A 27500-nucleotide genomic window follows, 5' to 3' on the forward strand; every position below is an offset into this window, starting at 1 on the left:
TGGCTGAAAACTCCATCACAATAGCAGTGGCAGGAAGTTACTGCAGTGCTCTAAATCAGTGGTCCTTTTTGGAACTGCGGCCTTGATGTTTAATCCCAGTCCGCCTGTCCTAATCCACATGTCCCAGTCCACATGCCCCAGTCCACATGCCCTAGTCCACATGTCCCAGTCCACATGCCCTAGTCCACATGCCCTAGTCCACATGTCCTAGTCCACATGTCCCAGTCCACATGTCCCAGTCCACATGCCCTAGTCCACATGCCCTAGTCCACATGTCCTAGTCCACATGTCCCAGTCCACCTGTCCCAATCCACATGTCCCAGTCTACATGCCCTAGTCCACATGCCCCAGCCCACATGTCCCAGTCCACATGTCCTAGTCCACATGTCTCAGTCAACATGTCCCAGTCCACATGCCCTAGTCCACATGTCCTAGTCCACATGTCCCAGTCAACATGTCCTAGTCCACATGTCCTAGTCCACATGTCCCAGTCAACATGTCCCAGTCCACATGCCCTAGTCCACATGCCCTAGTCCACATGTCCTAGTCCACATGTCCTAGTCCACATGTCCCAGTCCACATGCCCTAGTCCACATGTCCCAGTCAACATGTCCCAGTCAACATGTCCCAGTCCACATGTCCCAGTCCACATGTCCCAGTCCACATGCCCTAGTCCACATGCCCTAGTCCACATGTCCCAGTCCACATGTTCTAGTCCACATGTCCCAGTCCACATGCCCTAGTCCACATGCCCTAGTCCACATGTCCCAGTCCACATGTCCTAGTCCACATGCCCTAGTCCACATGCCCTAGTCCACATGCCCTAGTCCACATGTCCCAGTCCACATGTCCCAGTCAACATGTCCTAGTCCACATGCCCTAGTCCACATGTCCCAGTCCACATGTCCCAGTCAACATGTCCTAGTCCACATGCCCTAGTCCACATGCCCTAGTCCACATGTCCCAGTCCACATGTCCCAGTCCACATGTCCCAGTCCACATGTCCCAGTCCACACGTCCCAGTCCACGCGTCCCAGTCCACGCGTCCCAGTCCACATGCCCCAGTCCACCTGTCCCATTCCACATGCCGTAGTCTACATGCCCTAGTCCACATGCCCCAGCCCACATGTCCCAGCCCGCATGTCCCAGTCCGCATGCCCCAGTCCGCATGCCCCAGTCCGCATGCCCCAGTCCACCTGTCCCAGTCCACATGCCGTAGTCTACATGCCCTAGTCCACATGCCCCAGTCCACATGTCCTAGTCCACATGTCCCAGGCCACATGTCCCAGTCCACATGCCGTAGTCCACATAACCCAGTCCATATGTCCTAGTCCACATGTCCTAGTCCACCTGTCCTAGTGCACATGTCCTAGTCCACACGTCCCATTCCACATGTTCCAGTCCACATGCCCTAGTCTACATGTCCCAGCCCACATGTCCCAGTCCGCATGTCCCAGGCCGCATGTCCCAGTCCACCTGTCCCAGTCCACATGCCGTAGTCTACATGCCCTAGTCCACATGCCCCAGTCCACATGTCCTAGTCCACATGTCCCAGGCCACATGTCCCAGTCCACATGCCGTAGTCCACATACCCCAGTCCACATGTCCTAGTCCACATGTCCTAGTCCACCTGTCCTAGTGCACATGTCCTAGTCCACACGTCCCAGTCCACACGTCCCATTCCACATGTTCCAGTCCACATGCCCTAGTCTACATGTCCCAGCCCACATGTCCCAGTCCGCATGTCCCAGGCCGCATGTCCCAGTCCACCTGTCCCAGTCCACATGCCGTAGTCCACATACCCCAGTCCACATGTCCTAGTCCACATGTCCTAGTCCACCTGTCCTAGTGCACATGTCCTAGTCCACACGTCCCAGTCCACACGTCCCATTCCACATGTTCCAGTCCACATGCCCTAGTCTACATGTCCCAGCCCACATGTCCCAGTCCGCATGTCCCAGGCCGCATGTCCCAGTCCACCTGTCCCAGTCCACATGCCGTAGTCCACATGTCCCAGTCCACCTGTCCTAGTCCACATGCCCTAGTCCACATGCCCCAGCCCACATGTCCCAGTCCACATGTCCACGTCCCAGTCCACATGTCCCAGTCCACACGTCCCAGTCTACATGCCCTAGTCTACATGCCCTAGTCTACATGCCCTAGTCCATATGCCCCAGTCCACATGTCCTAGTCCACATGTCCCAGTCCACATGTCCCAGTCCACATGTCCCAGTCCACATGCGGTAGTCCACATGTCCCAGTCCACCTGTCCTAGTCCACATGCCCTAGTCCACATGCCCCAGCCCACATGTCCCAGTCCACATGTCCCAGTCCACGTCCCAGTCCACGTCCCAGTCCACATGTCCCAGTCCACACGTCCCAGTCTACATGCCCTAGTCTACATGCCCTAGTCTACATGCCCTAGTCCATATGCCCCAGTCCACATGTCCTAGTCCACATGTCCAAGGCCACATGTCCCAGGCCACATGTCCCAGTCCACATGCCGTAGTCCACATGTCCCAGTCCACCTGTCCTAGTCCACATGCCCTAGTCCACATGCCCCAGCCCACATGTCCCAGTCCACGTCCCAGTCCACATGTCCCAGTCCACACGTCCCAGTCCACGCGTCCCAGTCTACATGCCCTAGTCTACATGCCCTAGTCCACATGCCCTAGTCCACATGCCCCAGCCCACATGTCCCAGTCCACGTCCCAGTCCACATGTCCCAGTCCACACGTCCCAGTCCACGCGTCCCAGTCTACATGCCCTAGTCTACATGCCCTAGTCTACATGCCCTAGTCCAGTGTTTTTCAACCTTTTTAGAGGCAAGGCACATTTTTTTCATTTAAAAATCAGGAGGCACACCACCAGCAGAAAACGTTAAAAAATGAAACTCCACCAGGTCCTCCTTGTGCCTTATTTTGAGTTTGTTGGTGTTTTCATGTGTGTAGTGCTTTAGTTCTTGTCTTGTGCTGTTATTTTGGTGTTTTCCTGTAGCAGTTTCATGTCTTCCTTTGAGCGCTATTCCCCGCACCTGCTTTGTGTTAGCAAGCAAGGCTATTTAAGTTGTTGCTATTCTTCATTGTGGGGACATTGTTGATTGTCATGTCATGTACGGATGTACTTTGTGCTGCTCCACACGCTGCAAGTTTTTGCTGTCGTCCAGCATTCTGTTTCTGTTTACTTTGTAGCCAGTTCAGTTTTACTGTCGTTTTACATAGCCATCCCTATGCTTCATTGCCTTTTCCTTTCACTTTTGTTCATTTTTGGCTTAAGCGTTACATACCTTTTTACCTGCACGCTGTGGTCTGCATATTGGGATCACAGTTCTAAAGAACGGCACAGTATTTGCAGATTGTAATTATTGATTTGCAAAAAATTATTTTTTGGACCAATTAGGTGAAGTTGCATAATTTCCCACGGCACACCAGACAATATCTCACGGCACAGTGTGCCGCGGCACAGTGGTTGAAAATCACTGCCCTAGTCTACATGCCCTAGTCCGCATGTCCCAGTCCACATGCCCCAGCCCACATGTCCCAGTCCACATGTCCTAGTCCACATGTCTCAGTCAACATGTCCCAGTCCACATGCCCTAGTCCACATGTCCTAGTCCACATGTCCCAGTCAACATGTCCTAGTCCACATGTCCTAGTCCACATGTCCCAGTCAACATGTCCCAGTCCACATGCCCTAGTCCACATGCCCTAGTCCACATGTCCTAGTCCACATGTCCTAGTCCACATGTCCCAGTCCACATGCCCTAGTCCACATGTCCCAGTCAACATGTCCCAGTCAACATGTCCCAGTCCACATGTCCCAGTCCACATGTCCCAGTCCACATGCCCTAGTCCACATGCCCTAGTCCACATGTCCCAGTCCACATGTTCTAGTCCACATGTCCCAGTCCACATGCCCTAGTCCACATGCCCTAGTCCACATGTCCCAGTCCACATGTCCTAGTCCACATGCCCTAGTCCACATGCCCTAGTCCACATGCCCTAGTCCACATGTCCCAGTCCACATGTCCCAGTCAACATGTCCTAGTCCACATGCCCTAGTCCACATGTCCCAGTCCACATGTCCCAGTCAACATGTCCTAGTCCACATGCCCTAGTCCACATGCCCTAGTCCACATGTCCCAGTCCACATGTCCCAGTCCACATGTCCCAGTCCACATGTCCCAGTCCACACGTCCCAGTCCACGCGTCCCAGTCCACGCGTCCCAGTCCACATGCCCCAGTCCACCTGTCCCATTCCACATGCCGTAGTCTACATGCCCTAGTCCACATGCCCCAGCCCACATGTCCCAGCCCGCATGTCCCAGTCCGCATGCCCCAGTCCGCATGCCCCAGTCCGCATGCCCCAGTCCACCTGTCCCAGTCCACATGCCGTAGTCTACATGCCCTAGTCCACATGCCCCAGTCCACATGTCCTAGTCCACATGTCCCAGGCCACATGTCCCAGTCCACATGCCGTAGTCCACATAACCCAGTCCATATGTCCTAGTCCACATGTCCTAGTCCACCTGTCCTAGTGCACATGTCCTAGTCCACACGTCCCATTCCACATGTTCCAGTCCACATGCCCTAGTCTACATGTCCCAGCCCACATGTCCCAGTCCGCATGTCCCAGGCCGCATGTCCCAGTCCACCTGTCCCAGTCCACATGCCGTAGTCTACATGCCCTAGTCCACATGCCCCAGTCCACATGTCCTAGTCCACATGTCCCAGGCCACATGTCCCAGTCCACATGCCGTAGTCCACATACCCCAGTCCACATGTCCTAGTCCACATGTCCTAGTCCACCTGTCCTAGTGCACATGTCCTAGTCCACACGTCCCAGTCCACACGTCCCATTCCACATGTTCCAGTCCACATGCCCTAGTCTACATGTCCCAGCCCACATGTCCCAGTCCGCATGTCCCAGGCCGCATGTCCCAGTCCACCTGTCCCAGTCCACATGCCGTAGTCCACATACCCCAGTCCACATGTCCTAGTCCACATGTCCTAGTCCACCTGTCCTAGTGCACATGTCCTAGTCCACACGTCCCAGTCCACACGTCCCATTCCACATGTTCCAGTCCACATGCCCTAGTCTACATGTCCCAGCCCACATGTCCCAGTCCGCATGTCCCAGGCCGCATGTCCCAGTCCACCTGTCCCAGTCCACATGCCGTAGTCCACATGTCCCAGTCCACCTGTCCTAGTCCACATGCCCTAGTCCACATGCCCCAGCCCACATGTCCCAGTCCACATGTCCACGTCCCAGTCCACATGTCCCAGTCCACACGTCCCAGTCTACATGCCCTAGTCTACATGCCCTAGTCTACATGCCCTAGTCCATATGCCCCAGTCCACATGTCCTAGTCCACATGTCCCAGTCCACATGTCCCAGTCCACATGTCCCAGTCCACATGCGGTAGTCCACATGTCCCAGTCCACCTGTCCTAGTCCACATGCCCTAGTCCACATGCCCCAGCCCACATGTCCCAGTCCACATGTCCCAGTCCACGTCCCAGTCCACGTCCCAGTCCACATGTCCCAGTCCACACGTCCCAGTCTACATGCCCTAGTCTACATGCCCTAGTCTACATGCCCTAGTCCATATGCCCCAGTCCACATGTCCTAGTCCACATGTCCAAGGCCACATGTCCCAGGCCACATGTCCCAGTCCACATGCCGTAGTCCACATGTCCCAGTCCACCTGTCCTAGTCCACATGCCCTAGTCCACATGCCCCAGCCCACATGTCCCAGTCCACGTCCCAGTCCACATGTCCCAGTCCACACGTCCCAGTCCACGCGTCCCAGTCTACATGCCCTAGTCTACATGCCCTAGTCCACATGCCCTAGTCCACATGCCCCAGCCCACATGTCCCAGTCCACGTCCCAGTCCACATGTCCCAGTCCACACGTCCCAGTCCACGCGTCCCAGTCTACATGCCCTAGTCTACATGCCCTAGTCTACATGCCCTAGTCCAGTGTTTTTCAACCTTTTTAGAGGCAAGGCACATTTTTTTCATTTAAAAATCAGGAGGCACACCACCAGCAGAAAACGTTAAAAAATGAAACTCCACCAGGTCCTCCTTGTGCCTTATTTTGAGTTTGTTGGTGTTTTCATGTGTGTAGTGCTTTAGTTCTTGTCTTGTGCTGTTATTTTGGTGTTTTCCTGTAGCAGTTTCATGTCTTCCTTTGAGCGCTATTCCCCGCACCTGCTTTGTGTTAGCAAGCAAGGCTATTTAAGTTGTTGCTATTCTTCATTGTGGGGACATTGTTGATTGTCATGTCATGTACGGATGTACTTTGTGCTGCTCCACACGCTGCAAGTTTTTGCTGTCGTCCAGCATTCTGTTTCTGTTTACTTTGTAGCCAGTTCAGTTTTACTGTCGTTTTACATAGCCATCCCTATGCTTCATTGCCTTTTCCTTTCACTTTTGTTCATTTTTGGCTTAAGCGTTACATACCTTTTTACCTGCACGCTGTGGTCTGCATATTGGGATCACAGTTCTAAAGAACGGCACAGTATTTGCAGATTGTAATTATTGATTTGCAAAAAATTATTTTTTGGACCAATTAGGTGAAGTTGCATAATTTCCCACGGCACACCAGACAATATCTCACGGCACAGTGTGCCGCGGCACAGTGGTTGAAAATCACTGCCCTAGTCTACATGCCCTAGTCCGCATGTCCCAGTCCGCATGTCCCAGTCCACATGTCCTAGTCCACATGTCCCAGTTTCCTGGGATTGAGCGCTAAAGACACAAGTCTGGACATCAGCTGCTGTAAGCCCCGCCCTGGAGTCCTGCACCATCCTCTCAGACACATAAGTCACATTCCTCCCAAACCTCTTTGCACCTTTCTTTTTTAAACACACCATGGAATTTGGAGGCCGCCACCACTTGTGGCCTTTGTGTGTGTGTGTGTGTGTGTGTGTGTGTGTGTGTGTGTGTGTGTGTGTGTGTGTGTGTGTGTGTGTGTGTGTGTGTGTGTGTGTGTGTGTGTGTGTGTGTGTGTGTGTGTGTGTGTGTGTGTGTGTGTGGGAGCAGGTAGTCCCTCGTCAAGAAAACGATGACATTAGTAAACTTTTTAAATGTCGTAACTTTTTCCAGGTATAAAAAAAAGAAGGCTGGTAAAAAAACATTTTCGGCACTAAACATGCTAAAAACAATCCAAGTTAGATCCAAATATGCCAGGGGCCCAACTTTTCCACTACACAGGGGCCCGGGGCCCGGAGCCCGGTCAAATAATAACACCCATTATTCCATAATTGTGTGAATGTTCCAAAGCATTCATTCATTCACATGGTTTCTACACCAAAACTCATCTATTTATTCGACTTCTTCTCCAGATTTTGCCGCGCTCTACCTTCCACATTTTTCGCCTTTTTCTAAAAATTCCCATATTTCCCAGAATTCCAGGTTTTCCGGGACATTTTTCCCATTCAAAATTAAATGGACATTTTTCAAACTTCCACCATTTCCACATTTTTAAAAACCAATTCAAACCATTCCACCTTCAACATGTTCCACTCATCCTGGACATTCAAACTATCATTTTTCCAAGTTAAAAAAAATTCCAGGAATTCCCGTTTTTTTTTTACTCTTTTTTTTGGTGACTACTCCTTCCACATTTTTCAACCCACTTCACCCGTTCCACCGTCCAAACATTCCTCTTATTCAGGACAAGAAAACAAACAAAGTTGTTTTTCGAACTGGAAAAATTCCATGTTTTCCTGAAATTCCAGGAATTCCTTAATACCATTTCTCAATTCAACATGTTACTACATCAACATTTCTCGATTGATTTGAAAAATTCCAACACCAACCATTTCAGCTCATTCAGAACATTCAAGTTTTTTCAAAGTTCAAAAAAATTCCAGGAATTTTTTGAAATTTTTTCTGGCGACTACTCCTACCATTTTTCAACCCATTTGCACCTCGTTGCACCGTCCAAACATTCCTCTTAATCAGGACAAAAGACAAAGTTGTTTTTCGAACTGGAAAAATTCCTGGTTTTCCCAAAATTCCAGGAATTCCTTAATACCATTTCTCAATTTAACATGTTACTACTTCAATACTTATTGGCCGTTTTGAACATTTCCAACACCAACCATTTAAACTCATTCAGAACAATCAAGTTTTTTCAGAGTTCAAAAAAATTCCAGGAATTCCCAGAATTCCCGTTTTTTTCAAACCCTTTTTTGACCCTTTTTTCTGGCGACTACTCCTTCCACATTTTTCAACCCACTTCAACCGTTGCACAGTCCAAACATTCCTCTTAATCAGGACAAAAAACTAAGTTGTTTTTCGAACTGGAAAAATTCCGGTTTTTCCCGAAATTCCTTAATACCATTTCTCAATTCAACATGTTACTACTCCAACATTTCTCGACCAATTAGAAAAATTCCAACACCAATCATTTCAACTCATTCAGAACATTCAAGTTTTTTCCGAGTTTAAAAAAATTCCAGGAATTCCCAGAATTCCCGTTTTTTTCAAACCCTTTTTTGACCCTTTTTTCTGGCGTCTACTCCTTCCACATTTTTCAACCCACTTCAACCGTTCCACCGTCCAAACATTCGTCTTAATCAGGACAAAAGACAAAATTGTTTTTCGAACTGGAAAAATTCCCGGTTTTTCCCGAAATTCAAGTAATTCTTTAATACCATTTCTCAATTCAACATGTTACTACTTTAATATTTCTCGACCGATTTGAAAAATTCCAACACCAACCATTTCAACTCATTCAGAACATTCAAGTTTTTTCCGATTTCAAAAAAATTCCAGAAATTCCCAGAATTCCCGTTTTTTCAAACCCTTTTTTGACCCTTTTTTCTGGCGACTACTCCTTCCACATTTTTCAACCCACTTCAACCGTTGCACAGTCCAAACATTCCTCTTAATCAGGACAAAAAAACAAAGTTGTTTTTCGAACTGGAAAAGTTCCCGGTTTTCCTGAAATTCCAGGAATTCCTTAGTACCATTTCTCAATTCAACATGTTACTACTTCAACATTTCTCGACCAATTTGAACAATTCCAACACCAACCATTTCAACTCATTCAGAACATTCAAGTTTTTTCAAAGTTTAAAAAAATTCCAGAAATTTCCTAGAATTCCAATTTTTTTAAACCCTTTTTTGACCCTTTTTTTCTGGCAACTACTCCTTCCACATTTTTCAACCCATTTCAACAGTTCCACCGTCCAAACATTCCTCTTAATCAGGACAAAAAAACAAAGTTGTTTTTCGAACTGGAAAAATTCCCGGTTTTCCCGAAATTCCAGGAATTCCTTAATTTTATTTCTCAATTCAACATGTTACTACTTCAATACTTCTTGACCGATTTGAACAATTCCAACACCAACCATTTCAACTCATTCAGAACATTAATTTTTTTTCCGAGTTCCAAAAAATTCCAGGAATTTGCAGAATTCCCGTTTTTTCAAACCCTTTTTTGACACTTTTTTCTGGCGACTACTGTTTCCACATTTTTCAACCCACTTCAACCGTTCCACCGTCCAAACATTCCTCTTAATTAGGACAAAAAACTAAGTTGTTTTCCGAACTGGAAAAATTCCTTGTTTTCACGAAATTCCAGGAATTCCTTAATTTTATTTTTCAATTCAACATGTTACTACTTCAATACTTCTTGACCGATTTGAAAAATTCCAACACCAACCATTTCAACTCATTCAGAACATTCAAGTTTTTTCCGAGTTCAAAAAAATTCCAGGAATTTCCAGAATTACCGATTTTTCAAACCCTTTTTTGACCCTTTTTCTGGCGACGACTCCTTCCACGTTTTTCAACCCACTTCAACTGTTCCACCGTCCAAACATTCCTCTTAATTAGGACAAAAAACTAAGTTGTTTTTTAAACTGGAAAAATTCCTTGTTTTCACGAAATTCCAGGAATTCCTTAATTTTATTTCTCAATTCAACATGTTACTACTTCAATACTTCTTGACCGATTTGAACAATTCCAACACCAACCATTTGAACTCATTCAGAACATTAATTTTTTTTCCGAGTTCCAAAAAATTCCAGGAATTTGCAGAATTCCAGTTTTTTCAAACCCTTTTTTGACCCTTTTTTCTGGCGACAACTGTTTCCACATTTTTCAACCCACTTCAACCGTTCCACCGTCCAAACATTCCTCTTAATCAGGACAAAAAACGAAGTTGTTTTTCGGAATGGAAAAATTCCCCGTTTTCCCCGAAATTCCAGGAATTCCTTAATACCATTTCTCAATTCAACATGTTACTACTTCAACATTTCTCGACCGATTTGAACAATTCCAACACCAACCATTTCAACTCATTCAGAACATTCAAGTTTTTTCAAAGTTCAAAAAAATTCCAGGAATTCACAGAATTCCCATTTTTTGAAACCCTTTTTTGACCCTTTTTTCTGGCAACTACTCCTTCCACATTTTTCAACCCACTTCAACAGTTTCACCGTCCAAACATTCCTCTTAATCAGGACAAAAAAACAAACAAAGTTGTTTTTCGAACTAGAAAAATTCCCGGTTTTCCAGGAATTCCTTAATTTTATTTCTGAATTCAACATGTTACTACTTCAATACTTCTTGACCGATTTGAACAATTCCAACACCAACCATTTCAACTCATTCAGAACATTAATTTTTTTTCCGAGTTCCAAAAAATTCCAGGAATTTGCAGAATTCCCGTTTTTTCAAACCCTTTTTTGACACTTTTTTCTGGCGACTACTGTTTCCACATTTTTCAACCCACTTCAACCGTTCCACCGTCCAAACATTCCTCTTAATTAGGACAAAAAACTAAGTTGTTTTTCGAACTGGAAAAATTCCTTGTTTTCACGAAATTCCAGGAATTCCTTAATTTTATTTTTCAATTCAACATGTTACTACTTCAATACTTCTTGACCGATTTGAAAAATTCCAACACCAACCATTTCAACTCATTCAGAACATTCAAGGTTTTTCAACCCACTTCAACTGTTCCACCGTCCAAACATTCCTCTTAATTAGGACAAAAAACTAAGTTGTTTTTTAAACTGGAAAAATTCCTTGTTTTCATGAAATTCCAGGAATTCCTTAATTTTATTTCTCAATTCAACATGTTACTACTTCAATACTTCTTGACCGGTTTGAACAATTCCAACACCAACCATTTCAACTCATTCAGAACATTAATTTTTTTTCCGGGTTCCAAAAAATTCCAGGAATTTTCAGAATTCCAGTTTTTTCAAACCCTTTTTTGACCCTTTTTTCTGGCGACAACTGTTTCCACATTTTTCAACCCACTTCAACCGTTCCACCGTCCAAACATTCCTCTTAATCAGGACAAAAAACGAAGTTGTTTTTCGGAATGGAAAAATTCCCCGTTTTCCCGAAATTCCAGGAATTCCTTAATACCATTTCTCAATTCAACATGTTACTACTTCAACATTTCTCGACCGATTTGAACAATTCCAACACCAACCATTTCAACTCATTCAGAACATTCAAGTTTTTTCAAAGTTCAAAAAAATTCCAGGAATTCACAGAATTCCCATTTTTTCAAACCCTTTTTTGACCCTTTTTTCTGGCAACTACTCCTTCCACATTTTTCAACCCACTTCAACAGTTTCACCGTCCAAACATTCGTCTAAATCAGGACAAAAAAACAAACAAAGTTGTTTTTCGAACTAGAAAAATTCCAGGTTTTCCAGGAATTCCTTAATTTTATTTCTGAATTCAACATGTTACTACTTCAATACTTCTTGACCGATTTGAACAATTCCAACACCAACCATTTCAACTCATCCAGAACATTCCCATTGAAAACAATGCGACATTCTTCAAAGTTCCACAACTCCCACATTTTTCATCCGTTTCAAACTGTTCCAACTTCAAAATATTCAGCCTGTTTGGGAATTGTGTGCTCTACTTCAACAATTCTAAAAGAAATTCCAGAATTTCAGTTCAACGTCAGCATTGGAGCATTCACACGCCTCATCTAGTTACGTCTAACTTCCTTACGGTGCACAACCTTGTCAAATGATGTCAAAGATTATTATCAAGGCTTTGGTCAGACTGATTTTTAACGATAAATAAACAAAACCCGAATTGGGTTGGTTGGTTAAAGTTTATTTGGAACATATATCCAGTTTCAATTAGTAACATATATTAATTTCTCTTTACATGTTCGAAAAGGAGTCGGAAGAAGCAAATCGTATTTATTTCTACGACTTTTCCACTTCATAGCAACCATGTCCACTTCCTGTTGTCATTGTGTACACAAAATAAATCAACACAAATGTGATTCTTTTCATGAGATAATATCTTATTGACGTTTATCATCATTCTTCTTCTTATTTCATATCTTATTTGCTCAGACGGGAATGTGTTTACGTAAGTTTATATTGGGCTATGTCTATTTTTTAAGGGGGAGAGATGTTAATGTCTCTCGTATTGGTGTTAGCATTTAAGGTAGCATGCTTCCCAGTACTGAGCAGTATTCTGTGAGCTAGTAAAGTGTTGTCAATCACAGTTTTACGATAATTTTGGGCGTGTGCCTCAGTATCATTACATCCCTACTAGGGTTGTCCCGATACCAATGTTTTAGTAACGGTACCAAAATGTATTCCGGTACTTTTCTAAATAAGGGGGACCACAAAAAAATGACATTACTGGCTTTATTTAAAAAAAAAAAAAAAAAAGTAATCTTAGGGTACATTAAACACATGTTTGTTATTGCAAGTGTGTCCTTAAATAAAATAGTGAACATACTAAACAACTTGTCTTTTAGTAGTAAGTAAGCAAACAAACACTCCTAATTAGTCTGCTGACATATTGTGTAATTTCTCAATCTATTTTGTCAAAATTATGAGGGACAAACTGTAAAAATGGATTATTAATCCACTTGTTAATTTACTGTTAATATCTGTTTTTTTCCCCCGTTTCAACATGTTCTATCTACGCTTCTGTTAAAATGTAATAATCACTTATTCTTCTGTTGTTTGATACTTTACATTAGTTTTGGATGATACCACAAATTTAGGTATCGATCCGATACCAAGTAGTTACAGGATCATACATTGGTCATATTCAAAGTCCTCATGTGTCCAGGGATGTATTTCCTGAGTTAATAAACCTACTATGAATTTTTTTTAAAAAAGGAAAAAATATCGATGTAATCATAGTAGTATCGACTAGATGCGCTCCTGTACTTGGTGTCATTACAGTGGATGACAGGTGTAGATCCACCCTCGGCATTTGTTTACATTGTGACGCCGGCCGGTGAGCTACGGTGTGTAGTGAAGCATGTTTAGCTATTCCTTTTCCTCCAGTGATAATGATACCTGTAAGAAACGTACTTTATTTGCTAGCAATGTCTTAAAGCACCTCTTCCTGAGGGCGTTTCAGTGTTATATCTTTTATCTTTAGTTTTTTAGCCAAAATGCGTCCATTCTCCCTTTTCTGTCTACACACTGTGTCTGCTTGTAAGTACTCCGTGTGCGCGCGCTGCCGAACATGCTCCTCTGCTTGTAAAACCAGCAATTGTCATGACGTGACAACGGGAACGGGTACTTTTCAAACAGAGTATAGTACCATTTTTGATTCATTAGTACCGCGATACTATGCCAGTACTGGTATACCGTACAACCCTAATCCCTACACTGTATCCACTAGAATATTTGATCATCTCTTCTATTTGGACATGCCTGTTTTAGCGCCCGCAGTCTTTGTTTGCATAATTACACCCGCGGGAAATATGCGCATTCATATTTGTCGTGGTTGAGGAATTGAAGTGGGAGGCCTCCAGTTTCACATTCCTTTCTCACGCCTCCCAGCCGTCAGCGGGCAAAGCTGGGCGGCCGCAGATAGAAATACCCTCCTCGATTATTCCGGAATGAGCAAATGTCTTTTGACAACTAAATATATATTTTCGCGGGGAAGGTGCGAGAGCGTCGGTGTGGAGCCACAGCTGCACATGCTTGTCATTCTGCATCGTCTGCTTGGGAGAAATCACTCATTTCCAGCAACCAGTCCAATAAAGCACTTACATTGATGGCTTATAATATTTGTAGTATATGACACTTTACATGCAATTAGTGTTTTGTGTGTGTGTGTGTGTGTATAGCGGTGGCCGCGCCCAGGAATCATTTTTGGTGATTTAACCCCCAATTCCAACCCTTGATGCTGAGTGCCAAGCAGGGAAGTAATGGGTCCCATTTTTATAGTCTTTGGTATAACTCGGCAGGGGTTTGAACTCACAACCTCCCTGCTTAGGCTGCTGCCCCCGCAACCCGACCTCGGCTAAGCGGAAGAAGATGGATGGATATATATACATATATATATATTTATATATACAGTAAATCGATTAAAATCGATTCTTAAAATAGTTGCCGATTAATTTAGTCATCGATTCGTTAGATCTATGCTATGCGCAAGCGCAGAGGTTTTTGTTTTTTTTAAATATTTTTTTTTTTATTTTTTATTTTTTTTATTTTTTCTAAACCTTTATTTATGAACTGCAACATTTACAAACAGCTGAGAAACAACAATCAAAATAAGTATGGTGCCAGTATGCTGTTTTTTTTCAATAAAATACTGGATAGGATAGAAATGTAGTTGGTCTCTTTTATCCGATTATTAATCGATTAATCGAAGTAATAATCGACAGATTAATCGATTATCGAATTAATCGTTAGTTGCAGCCCTAATATATATATATATATATATATATATATATATATATATATATATATATATATATATATATATATATATATATATATATATATATATATATATATATATATATGTATATATATATATATATATATATGTATATATATATATATATATATATATATATATATGTATATATATATATATATACATATATATTTATATACATATTCATATATATATATATATATATATATATATATATATTTACATACATACATATATATATATATATATATATATATATATATATATATATATATATATATATATATATATATACATATACATATGTACACACATTTCTATATACGTGTACATTAGTATTGGTTTTAATATATATATATATATATATATATATATATATATATATATATATATATATATATATATATATATATATATATATATATATATATATTATATACATATTTATATATATATATATTTACATACATATATGTATATATATATATGTATATTTATATATATATATATATATGTTTACATATACATATGTACACACATTTCTATATACGTGTACATTAGTATTGGTTTTAATATATATATATATATATATATATATTTATATACATATTTATATATATATATATATTTACATACATATATGTATATATATATATATATATGTATATTTATATATATATATATATATATATATATATATATATATGTTTACATATACATATGTACACACATTTCTATATACGTGTACATTAGTATTGGTTTTATATATATATATATATATATATATATATATATATATATATATATATATATATATATATATATATATATAATTTTTTTTTTTCATTTTTTTTTTGTTTTTCATTCAATGTTTAAATCTCTAGATCAGTTTCAGATCTATGTCGATATAAAATATTTTTAAAACAATTTTTTTTAATGTTTTGTGCCTTTTTCTCAAAATCCAGTTTTTTAAAACATGCAATATTTCCCCCACCCCAAAAAAATATTTGACGTGAAGTAATCCAAGCCTTCAATAGGTCAATAATTCAGAACAACATTGATTTCAATTCAATATTTTTTTTGATAAATTACAGTTATTTTTGTTTTGTTTTAATCCACTCAAATTAATGAGGAAAAATGTGTTAAAAACAAGTCATACATTATTGTTTTCACTTTCAACCCTTAAATCTCTAGGTCAACTTCAGATCTGTCAATACACATTTTTTAAAATGATTTTTCATGTTTTTTAAAATTTGTTTGTTTTATGCCCTTTTTGTCATAGAAAACATTGTTTTTCATGGCAAACACGCAAAATATGTAATATTCCCCCCCCCCCCCCCCCCCAAAAAAAAAACGTCAATGTGGAATATTTGATGTGAAGTAATTGGAGCCTTGAATATATCAATAATTCATAACAATATTGATTTTGATTCATTATTATTTTTTGAGCAATGAAAGTTTAAAAAAACAAAAACACCTGGCATGGCAGCTTTTTCTCGTTACTTTTTAACTGTTTGCTCTTTTATTCCACTTTTTATGTTTTTTGTTTGTTTTTGTTTTAATAGTATTTCTAGAATGTGCCGTTAAAAATTGTGTGTGTGTGTGTGAGTGTGTTTGTGTGTGTGTCCATCAGAGGCAGACGTGACTGTGCTGTCACAAGACTGCGGAACAAAGCCAACATAGAAGTTAGTGTTTGGGATGCAGACAAGTGTGACGTCACACCAAGCCAGAGTGTGTCGTGCACACAATCACACAAGTTGTCGTGTGAGTGCCTGCATGTTTGTTGGTGTTTGACAAACACTCCAAGGAGGAGCGTGCTGCTGCTGTTTGCTTTCGTCTCGTCTTGTCGCGTTTCACCTTTGACCTGGTGTGTTTGCAGGCAGTCAACACAATCCTTCTGTGCATGATCACATCCTGATCACAATCACACGGATCAATAACACCAAGTATTACACACACACATGCAGGGTTCAAATACACACTTTTTTTTACATTTTAGCCTTCAAACAGATGATAACTTATCGTTATTGTTCTCTCTTTTTATAAATAGTGTCTGTATGTACAGTTAATTGTTCTAAAACACCTCTATATTTTTTATATAAATGTACTTACATTTTCATTTTATATACATATGTACTTACACATTAGTGTTTATTTTTTAAATTATATTTATATATGTATATGTACTTACCTTTTCATTTTATATATATATATGTACTTAGACGTTAGTGTTTATTTATTTTTAAATTATATTTTTATATGTATATGTACTTACAATTTCATTTTGTATATATATGTATATTTTTTAATGATATGTATATATGTATTTGTACTTACATTTTCATTTGTTTTATATATATATATATATATATATATATATATATATATATATATATATATATATATATATATATATATATATATATATATATATATATATATACTTACACTTTAGTGTTTATTTATTTTTTAAATTATATTTTTATATGTATATGTACTTACCTTTTCGTTTTTGTACATATATGTACTTACACGTTAGTGTTTATTTATTTTTTAATTATATTTTTATATGTATATGTACTTACAATTTCATTTTTTATATATATGTACTTACACATTAGTGTTTATATATTTTTTTTAAATGATATTTTTATAAGTATATGTACTTACATTGTCATTATTGTACATGTATGTACTTACACTTTAGTGTTTATTTATTTTTTAAATTATATTTTTATATGTATATGTACTTACCTTTTCGTTTTTGTACATATATGTACTTACACTTTAGTGTTTATTTTTTTAATGATATTTTTATATGTATATGTACTTACATTTTCATTATTGTACATATATGTACTTACACATTAGTGTTCATACATTTTTTTTAAATGATATTTTTATAAGTATATGTACTTACATTTTCATTATTGTACATGTATGTACTTACACTTTAGTGTTTATTTATTTTTTAAATTATATTTTTACATGTATATGTACTTACCTTTTCGTTTTTGTACATATATGTACTTACACTTTAGTGTTTATTTTTAAATGATATTTTTATAAGTATATGTACTTACATTTTCATATATTGTACATATATGTACTTACACTGTAGTGTTTATTTTTTTAATGATATTTTTATATGTATATGTACTTACATTTTCATTATTGTACATATATGTACTTACACTTTAGTGTTTATTTTTAAATGATATTTTTATAAGTATATGTACTTACATTTTCATATATTGTACATATACGTATGTACTTACACTGTAGTGTTTATTTTTAAATGATAATTTGATATGTATATGTACTTACATTTTCATTATTGTACATATATGGTACATGTATGGTATATGGTAATAAACACTTTAGTGTTTATTTTTTTAATTATATTTTTATATGTATATGTACTTACATTTTCATTATTGTACATATGTGTACGTACACTGTAGTGTTTATTTATTTATTTAAATTATCGAAGGGAATAAGCGGTAGAAAATGGATGGATGGATATTTATATATGTATATGTACTTACCTTTTCTGTTTTTTTTACATATATGAACTTATACTTTATAGTGTTTATTTAGCTTTTAAATGATATTTTTATATGTTCTGTATATATACTTAGATTTAATTTTTTGTACATATATGTACTTACACTTTAGTGTTTATTTAGCTTTTAAATTATATTTATATGAGATACTAAGTATGTCATTATTATGACTTAGTAAGTCAATATTTTGACTTAGTAATTTAAAACCCTGTATTTACATTTTATTTATATACATATATGTACTTACACGTAGTCTTTAATTCATTTGTGTGTTCTATTTATATATTTATGTACTTACATTTATATATATATATATATATATACCGTATATATGTACTTACACGTAATCTTTAATTCATTTGTGTGTTCTATTTATATATTTATGTACTTACATTTATATATATATATATATATATATATATATATATACCGTATATATGTACTTACACGTAATCTTTAATTCATTTGTGTGTTCTATTTATATATTTATGTACTTACATTTATATATATATATATATATATATATATATATATATATATATATATATATATATATATATATGTACCGTATATATGTACTTACACTTAGTCTTTATTTATGTTTTAAGTTATATTTATATTTGTAGATGTACTTACATTTAGTTTTTATTTAATTTGTGTATTCTATTTATATATTTATGTACTTACATTTATATATATATATATATATATATATATATATATATATATATATATATATATATATATATATATATATATATATATATATATATATATATATATATATATATATATATATATATATATATATATATATATATATATATATATATATATATATATATATATATATGATCAATCAGAAGTATCAAGCAGCAAAAATGCACCAAACGTGGTTAAGTATGGAGTTTGTGTTGGTTCAATTGTATTTTGTTTTATCCACCATGACTAGGGAAGGTTGTTTGCATCGGGTCATATAAGTAAATGCTGCACATTGCTTCCTTTAAGGCTTGATAGTTGGTCATAGGCCTGGAATACTGATGTTGTCCACAAGATGGCATCATTTTTATATATTTATGATACTTAGACTTAGTCTCGATTTAATTTGTCGTTATTTGTATTAACATACTTACAGCGAGTCTTTTGCCGTTCCAGGATCACCAAGCCGCTGACCTTCGCCGACTGCGTGGGAGACGAGCTCCCTCTGGGCTGGGAGGAAGTCTACGACCAGCAAGTGGGCGTTTACTACATCGACCACATCAACAGTGAGTACTTCTTGTTGCGCTCCACCCGGCAGGGTGCGCTCCCCGCTCACGCCGCGTCCTTGCTGTCCCTAGAGAGCACCCAGATCGAGAACCCGCGCACGCAATGGCGCCAGGAGCAGGAGCGCATGCTGAAGGAGTACCTGGTGGTGGCCCAGGAGGCCCTGAGGGCCAAGAAGGAAATGTTCCTGGTCAAGCAGCAGCGCCTGGAGCTGGCTCAGCGGGAGATGTTGCTCTTCAAGCAGATATCTGACGACCAACTCTCCATCACCAGTAATCTATTACTTATTACCTTACTTCCTTACTTGCTACCTTTTATACTTCCTTACTACCTTAGTGGAGTTGGCTCAGCGGGAGATGTTGCTCTTCAAGCAGATATCTGACCACCAACTCTCCATCACCAGTAATCTATTACTTTTTACCTTACTTCCTTCTATACTTCCTTCCTTACTTGCTACCTTTTAAACTTCCTTACATCCTTACTACCTTATTGGAGTTGGCTCAGTGGGAGATGTTGCTCTTCAAGCAGATATATGACCACCAACTCTCCATCACCAGTAATCTGTTACTTTTTTACCTTACTTCCTTCTGTACTTCCTTCCTTCCTTACTTGCTACCTTTTATACTTCCTTACTTCCTTACTACCTTAGTGGAGTTGGCTCAGCGGGAGATGTTGCTCTTCAAGCAGATATCTGACCACCAACTCTCCATCACCTGTAATCTATTACTTTTTACCTTACTTCCTTCTATACTTCCTTCCTTCCTTACTTGCTACCTTTTATACTTCCTTACTTCCTTACTACCTTATTGGAGTTGGCTCTGCGGGAGATGTTGCTCTTCAAGCAGATATATGACCACCAACTCTCCATCACCAGTAATCTATTACTTTTTACTTACTTCCTTCCTTCCTTCCTTCCTTCCTTACTTGCTACCTTTTATACTTCCTTACTACCTTAGTGGAGTTGGCTCAGCCTGAGATGTTGCTCTTCAAGCAGATATCTGACCACCAACTCTCCATCACCAGTAATCTATTACTTTTTACCTTACTTCCTTACTTGCTACCTTTTATACTTCCTTACTACCTTAGTGGAGTTGGCTCAGCGGGAGATGTTGCTCTTCAAGCAGATATCTGACCACCAGCTCTCCATCACCAGTAATCTATTACTTTTTACCTTACTTCCTTCTGTACTTCCTTCCTTACTTGCTACCTTTTATACTTCCTTACTTCCTTACTACCTTAGTGGAGTTGGCTCAGTGGGAGATGTTGCTCTTCAAGCAGATATCTGACCACCAACTCTCCATCACCAGTAATCTATTACTTTTACCTTACTTCCTTTTATCCTTCCTTCCTTACTACATTACTTCCTTTTATACTTCCTTACTTTTGACCTTACTTATTTTCCTTCATACTTCCTTTCTTCCTTCCTTGCTTTCTTGTTTCCTTCCTTCCTTCCTTCCTTCCTTTTCTTCCTTCCATCCTTACTGCCTTCATCCTTCCTTCCTTGTTTCCTTAATTTTCCAAATGTCTTCCTTCATACAATGCTTCCTTCCTTCCTTTTTTGTTTTTTTTCCTCCCTTGTTTCCTTTCTTCCTTACTTGTTTTCTCTTTTCCATGCTTCCTTCTTCCCTCCCGTCCTTGCTTCCTTCCTTGCTTCCTGTGTTGGAATTCATCTTTCCTTCAATGAACCACGGCTCTCCAGTGTCAGCAGCACTCGTGCACCATGCTTGACTTGTGTTGTCATATATTTACACAATAACGTTTGTGTTGACATATATTTACACAATAATGTTTATATTGTCTTATATTTACACAATAACGTTTGTGTTGACATATATTTACACAATAATGTTTATGTTGTTATATATTTACACTGTTTGTGTTGACATATATTTACACAATGAAGTTTGTGTTGTCATATATTTACACAATAATATTTTTGTTGACATATATTTACACAATGAAGTTTGTGTTGACATATATTTTACACAATGAAGTTTGTGTTGTCATATATTTACACAATAATATTTTTGTTGACATATATTTACACAATGAAGTTTGTGTTGACATATATTTTACACAATAATTTTTATGTTGTTATATATTTACACTAATGTTTGTGTTGACATATATTTACACAATGAAGTTTGTGTTGTCATATATTTACACAATAATGTTTTTGTTGAGATATATTTACACAATGAAGTTTGTGTTGTCATATATTTACACAATAATGATTGTGTTATCCTCTATTTACACAATAATGTTTGTGTTATCCTCTATTTACACAATAATGTTTGTCTTGTCATGTGTTTACACAATGTTTATGTTCTCATGTATTCACACACAATTTTTTATGTTGCCTTATACTTACACAATGATGTTTGTGTTGACATAAATTTACACAATAATGTTTGTGTTGACATATATTTACACAATAATGATTGTGTTATCCTCTATTTACACAATAATGTTTGTCTTGTCATGTGTTTACACAATGTTTATGTTCTCATATATTTACACACAATTTTTTATGTTGCCTTTAATTTACACAATGATGTTTGTGTTGACATAAATTTACACAATAATGTTTGTGTTGTCATGTGTTTACACAATAGTGTTTGTGTAGTCACATATTTACACAATAATGTTTGTGCTGGCATATATTTACTCAATAATGTTTGTGTTATATATTTACACAATAATGTTTATGTTGTCATATATTTACACAATAATGTTTATGTTGTCTTGTCATATATTTACACAATAATGTTTATGTTGTCATATATCTACACAATAATGTTTATGTTGTCATATATTTACACAATAATGTTTGTTGTCATATATTTACACAACAGTGTTTATGTTGACATATGTTTACACAACAATGTTTGTGTTGTCTTATATTTACACAATAATGTTTGTGTTGTCATATTTACACAATGTTTATAATGTCTTATATTTACACAGTTTATGTTTGTTATATATTTACACAACAATGTTTATGTTGTCTTATATTTACACAATAATGTTAATGTTGTCATATATTTACACAACAATGTTTGTGTTGACATATATTTACACAACAATGTTTATGTTGTCATATATGTACACAATAATGTTTGTTGTCATATATTTACACAATAATGTTTATGTTGACATATATTTACACAACAATGTTTGTGTTGTCTTATATTCACGCAACAATGTTAATGTTGACATGTCTTTACACAATAATGTTTATGTTGTCATATATGTACACTGTTTGTTTTCATATATTTACACAACAATGTTTATGTTGTCTTATATTTACACAATAATGTTTATGTTGTCATATATTTACACAACAATGTTTATTTTGTCTTATATTTACACAATAATGTTTATGTTGACATATATTTACACAACAATGTTTGTGTTGTCTTATATTTACGCAACAATGTTAATGTTGACATGTATTTACACAATCATGTTTATGTTGTCATATATGTACACTGTTTGTTTTCATATATTTACACAACAATGTTTATGTTGTCTTATATTTACACAATAATGTTTATGTTGTCACATATTTACACAACAATGTTTATGTTGTCTTATATTTACACAATAATGTTTATGTTGTCATATATTTACACAACAATGTTTGTGTTGACATATATTTACACAACAATGTTTATGTTGACATGTATTTACACAATAATGTTTATGTTGTCATATACAGTATGTACACAATAATGTTTGTTTTCATATATTTACACTATAATGTTTGTTGTCATATATTTACACAATAATGTTTATATTGACATATATTTAGACAACAATGTTTGTATTGTCTTATATTTACGCAACAATGTTTATGTTGACTTGTATTTACACAATAATGTTTATGTTGTCATATATGTACACAATAATGTTTTTTTCCATATATTTACGCAATGTTTGTGTTGTCTTATATTTACACAACAATGTTTGTGTTGAATCATTGTCTCTGCATGTACTCTGATATGACTACTTTATATCTACACAACAATGTGTGTTTGGTCATATATTTACACAATAATGTTTATGTTGACATATATTTACATAACAATGTTTGTGTTGTCTTATATTTACGCAACAATGTATATGTTGACATGTATTTACACAATAATGTATATGTTGTCATATATGTACACTACAATGTTTATGTTGACATGTGTTTACACAATAATGTTTGTGTTGTCATATATTTACACAACAATCTTTATGTTTTCATATGTTTACACGTTTGTGTTGTCTTATATTTCCACAACAATGTTTGTGTTGAATCATTGTCTCTGCATGTACTCTGATGTAAAAGCTGTACACTGACTACTTTAAAGTGAATACTTTCTCTAGCATTGTTCTTTGACAAGATGCATTGTGATAAACATGCTTGCTGAAATGTGACCTTTGACCTTACACTGACACTCCTCCCACCCTTGTGTTTTTTGTCCTCAGCACTCTCTGGCTCCGCCTCCAGCGCCAAACACGACCCCGACCAAATCAAAGTGGAAGTCGCTTGTCGGCGAGAGCGGGTGAGTCATGATCAGTCCAGAACAATGGGGGGTGGGGTACTGGGGGCGTGGCCAGTGCGGGTGTGCCCGACTACAGGATATCGCATCTCGGGGCCCGCCCGGGGGCCTCGGGGGGGACCAGGATGAGCTTGCCATCAAAGGGTCACAGAGAGGCGAGTGATTGAATCACCTTCAGGACAGCTTCCTGCTCTTTGATGTGCAGGACATTCTTGCCACCATCTGATATCCATATCCGTATCGGTCCAATTTCATCAAAAACAACTATGGGATGATATGTGCTTGCATGTGTGATGTCATGTGCGATACAAGCAGCCCTGCAGCGTGTTTACTTGTGTGTTATATCATGTGCAATACAAGCAGTCCTGCAGCATATTTACTTGTGTGATATCATGTGCGATACAAGCGGTCCCGCAGCGTTTTTACTTGTGTGTGAAATCATGTGCGATACAAGCGGTCCTGTAGTGTGTTTACTTGTGTGATATCATGTGCGATACAAGCGGTCCTGCAGCGTGTTTACTTATGTGTGATATCTAGTGCGATACAAGCAGTCCTGCAGCGTGTTTACTTATGTGTGATACAAGCAGTCCTGCAGCGTGTTATCTTGTGTGTGATATCATGTGCGATACAAGCGGTCCTGCAGTGTGTTTACTTGTATGTGATATCATGTGTGATACAAACAGCCCTGCAGCGTGTTTACTTGTGTGTTATATCATGTGCAATACAAGCAGTCCTGCAGCATATTTACTTGTGTGATATCATGTGCGATACAAGCGGTCCCGCAGCGTGTTTACTTGTGTGTGAAATCATGTGCGATACAAGCGGTCCTGTAGTGTGTTTACTTGTGTGATATCTAGTGCGATACAAGCAGTCCTGCAGCGTGTTTACTTATGTGTGATACAAGCAGTCCTGCAGCGTGTTATCTTGTGTGTGATATCATGTGCGATACAAGCGGTCCTGCAGTGTGTTTACTTGTATGTTATATCATGTGCGATACAAGCGGTCCTGCAGCGTGTTTACTTGTGTGTGATATATTGTGCGATGCAAGCAGTCCTGCAGCGTGTTTACTTGTGTGTGATATCATGTGCAATACAAGCGGTCTTTCATCATGTTTACTTATGTGTGATATAATGTGCGGTACAATCGGTTCTGCAGTGTTTACTTGTGTGTGATATCATGTGCGATACAAGCGGGCCTGCAGCGTGTTTACTTGTGTGATATCATGTGCGATGCAAGCGGTCCTGCAGCGTGTTTACTTGTGTGTGATATCATGTGCGATACAAGCGGTCCTGCAGCGTGTCTACTTGTGTGTGATATCATGTGCGATACAAGCGGTCCTGCGGTGTGTTTACTTGTGTGTGCTATCATGTGCGATACAAGCAGTCCTGCGGTGTGTTTACTTGTGTGTGATATCATGTGCGATACAAGCGGGCCTGCAGTGTGTTTACTTGTGTGTGATATCATGTGCGATGCAAGCGGTCCTGCAGCGTGTTTACTTATGTGTGATATCTAGTGCGATACAAGCAGTCCTGCAGCGTGTTTACTTATGTGTGATACAAGCAGTCCTGCAGCGTGTTAACTTGTGTGTGATATCATGTGCGATACAAGCGGTCCTGCAGTGTGTTTACTTGTATGTGATATCATGTGCGATACAAGCGGTCCTGCAGCGTGTTTACTTGTGTGTGATATCATGTGCGATGCAAGCAGTCCTGCAGCGTGTTTACTTGTGTGTGATATCATGTGCAATACAAGCGGTCTTTCATCATGTTTACTTATGTGTGGTATAATGTGCGATACAATCGGTCCTGCAGTGTGTTTACTTGTGTGTGATATCATGTGTGATACAATCAGTCCTGCAGCGTGTTTACTTGTGTGATATCATGTGCGATGCAAGCGGTCCTGCAGCGTGTTTACTTGTGTGTGATATCATGTGCGATACAAGCGGTCCTGCAGCGTGTCTACTTGTGTGTGATATCATGTGCGATACAAGCGGTCCTGCGGTGTGTTTACTTGTGTGTGCTATCATGTGCGATACAAGCAGTCCTGCAGTGTGTTTACTTGTGTGTGATGTCATGTGCGATATAAGCCGGCCTGCAGTGTGTTTACTTGTGTGTGATATCATGTGCGATGCAAGCGGTCCTGCAGCGTGTTTACTTGTAATTGATATCATGTGCGATACAAGCAGTCCTGCAGCGTGTTTACCTATGTGTGATATCATGTGCGATACAAGCGGTCCTGCAGCGTGTTTACTTGTGTGTGATATCATGTGGGATACAAGCGGTCTTGCAATGTGTTTACTTATGTGTAATATCATGTGCGATACAAGGGGTCCTACAGCGTATTAACTTGTGTGTGATATCATGTGCGATATGAGCAGTCCTGCAGCGTATTTACTTGTAAGTGATATCATGTGCGATATAAGCAGTTCTGCAGCGTGTTTACTTGTGCGAAGTAAAAATCGAAATGTCCTCCAATAAGTTAAAAATTTCTTCTATTTTACTGAAGTAATTTACAAAAGGTAAACATGATAGACTATAGGCTACTAGGAGCTAGCAGCTACACAACAGCTAAGCACACAATATCATACAAGCTAGGAATAGGTAATAATCAAACAGAAATGCAGTGCAATTTGTCAATATGAACAATTATCAAATAATTATAGTTGCATATTATTTTAATATACAAAGTCTCCAAGGCAGAAGCGTATTAGAATGTATCCAGTAACAAACGTGTCCGCATCATTCAACGTACTGGGTCATGAGCTGAATTTAATTAATTATAATGACCAGTGGGTGTCAACAAATAAACAGTTACCCCTCCACTTCGACTTAAAGACAGCAAAAGTCCATTCCGGACGGTTAGTAACAAATAAGTTAGTGTTTTTCCTAGTTACCATTGTTATCTGTTTGACTCATTTCACTTGATCAAACCTTTTCTAACATTCCACACTACTAAATAATACAAGTATGTATGATTCAATATTGTTGTCAATCACATCTCAAAGATCCAATATCGATATCTTAACTCTTGTACTAATCCTCTATTTTTGTATTTTTCAAAATAAAACAAAACATTTCTTGCATATATATATATATATATATATATATATATATATATATATATATATATATATATATATATATATATATATATGTATGTACTTGTGTATATATGTATGTATGTGTATATATGTATGTATGTATGTATTAGGGGTGTGGGAAAAAATCATTTCGAATCGCGATTCTCACGTTGTGCGATTCAGAATCGATTCTCATTTTGAAAAAATCGATTTTAATTCTTTATTTTATTATTTAAAAAATGTATTTTTAAATTTTTTTTTTAAATTAATCAATCAATCCAACAAAACAATACACAACAATACCATAACAATGCAATCCAATTCCAAAAGCAAA

At 38.1% G+C, this 27500-nt stretch overlaps 1 protein-coding gene across 1 annotated transcript in view; it reads left to right on the plus strand.

Annotated features, from left to right (window-relative positions):
* Nucleotides 1-27500, plus strand: part of LOC133644804 (protein WWC3-like) — a 107580-nt gene that overhangs the window by 20390 nt on the left and 59690 nt on the right. Inside the window, 3 exon segments of the mRNA XM_062039550.1 lie at nt 19427-19536; nt 19609-19806; nt 24014-24090. Coding sequence (XP_061895534.1) covers nt 19427-19536; nt 19609-19806; nt 24014-24090 — 385 coding nt within the window.

The sequence above is a fragment of the Entelurus aequoreus genome, linkage group LG27 (genome assembly GCF_033978785.1).
Source record: "Entelurus aequoreus isolate RoL-2023_Sb linkage group LG27, RoL_Eaeq_v1.1, whole genome shotgun sequence".
In the NCBI taxonomy this organism is placed as follows: domain Eukaryota; kingdom Metazoa; phylum Chordata; class Actinopteri; order Syngnathiformes; family Syngnathidae; genus Entelurus; species Entelurus aequoreus.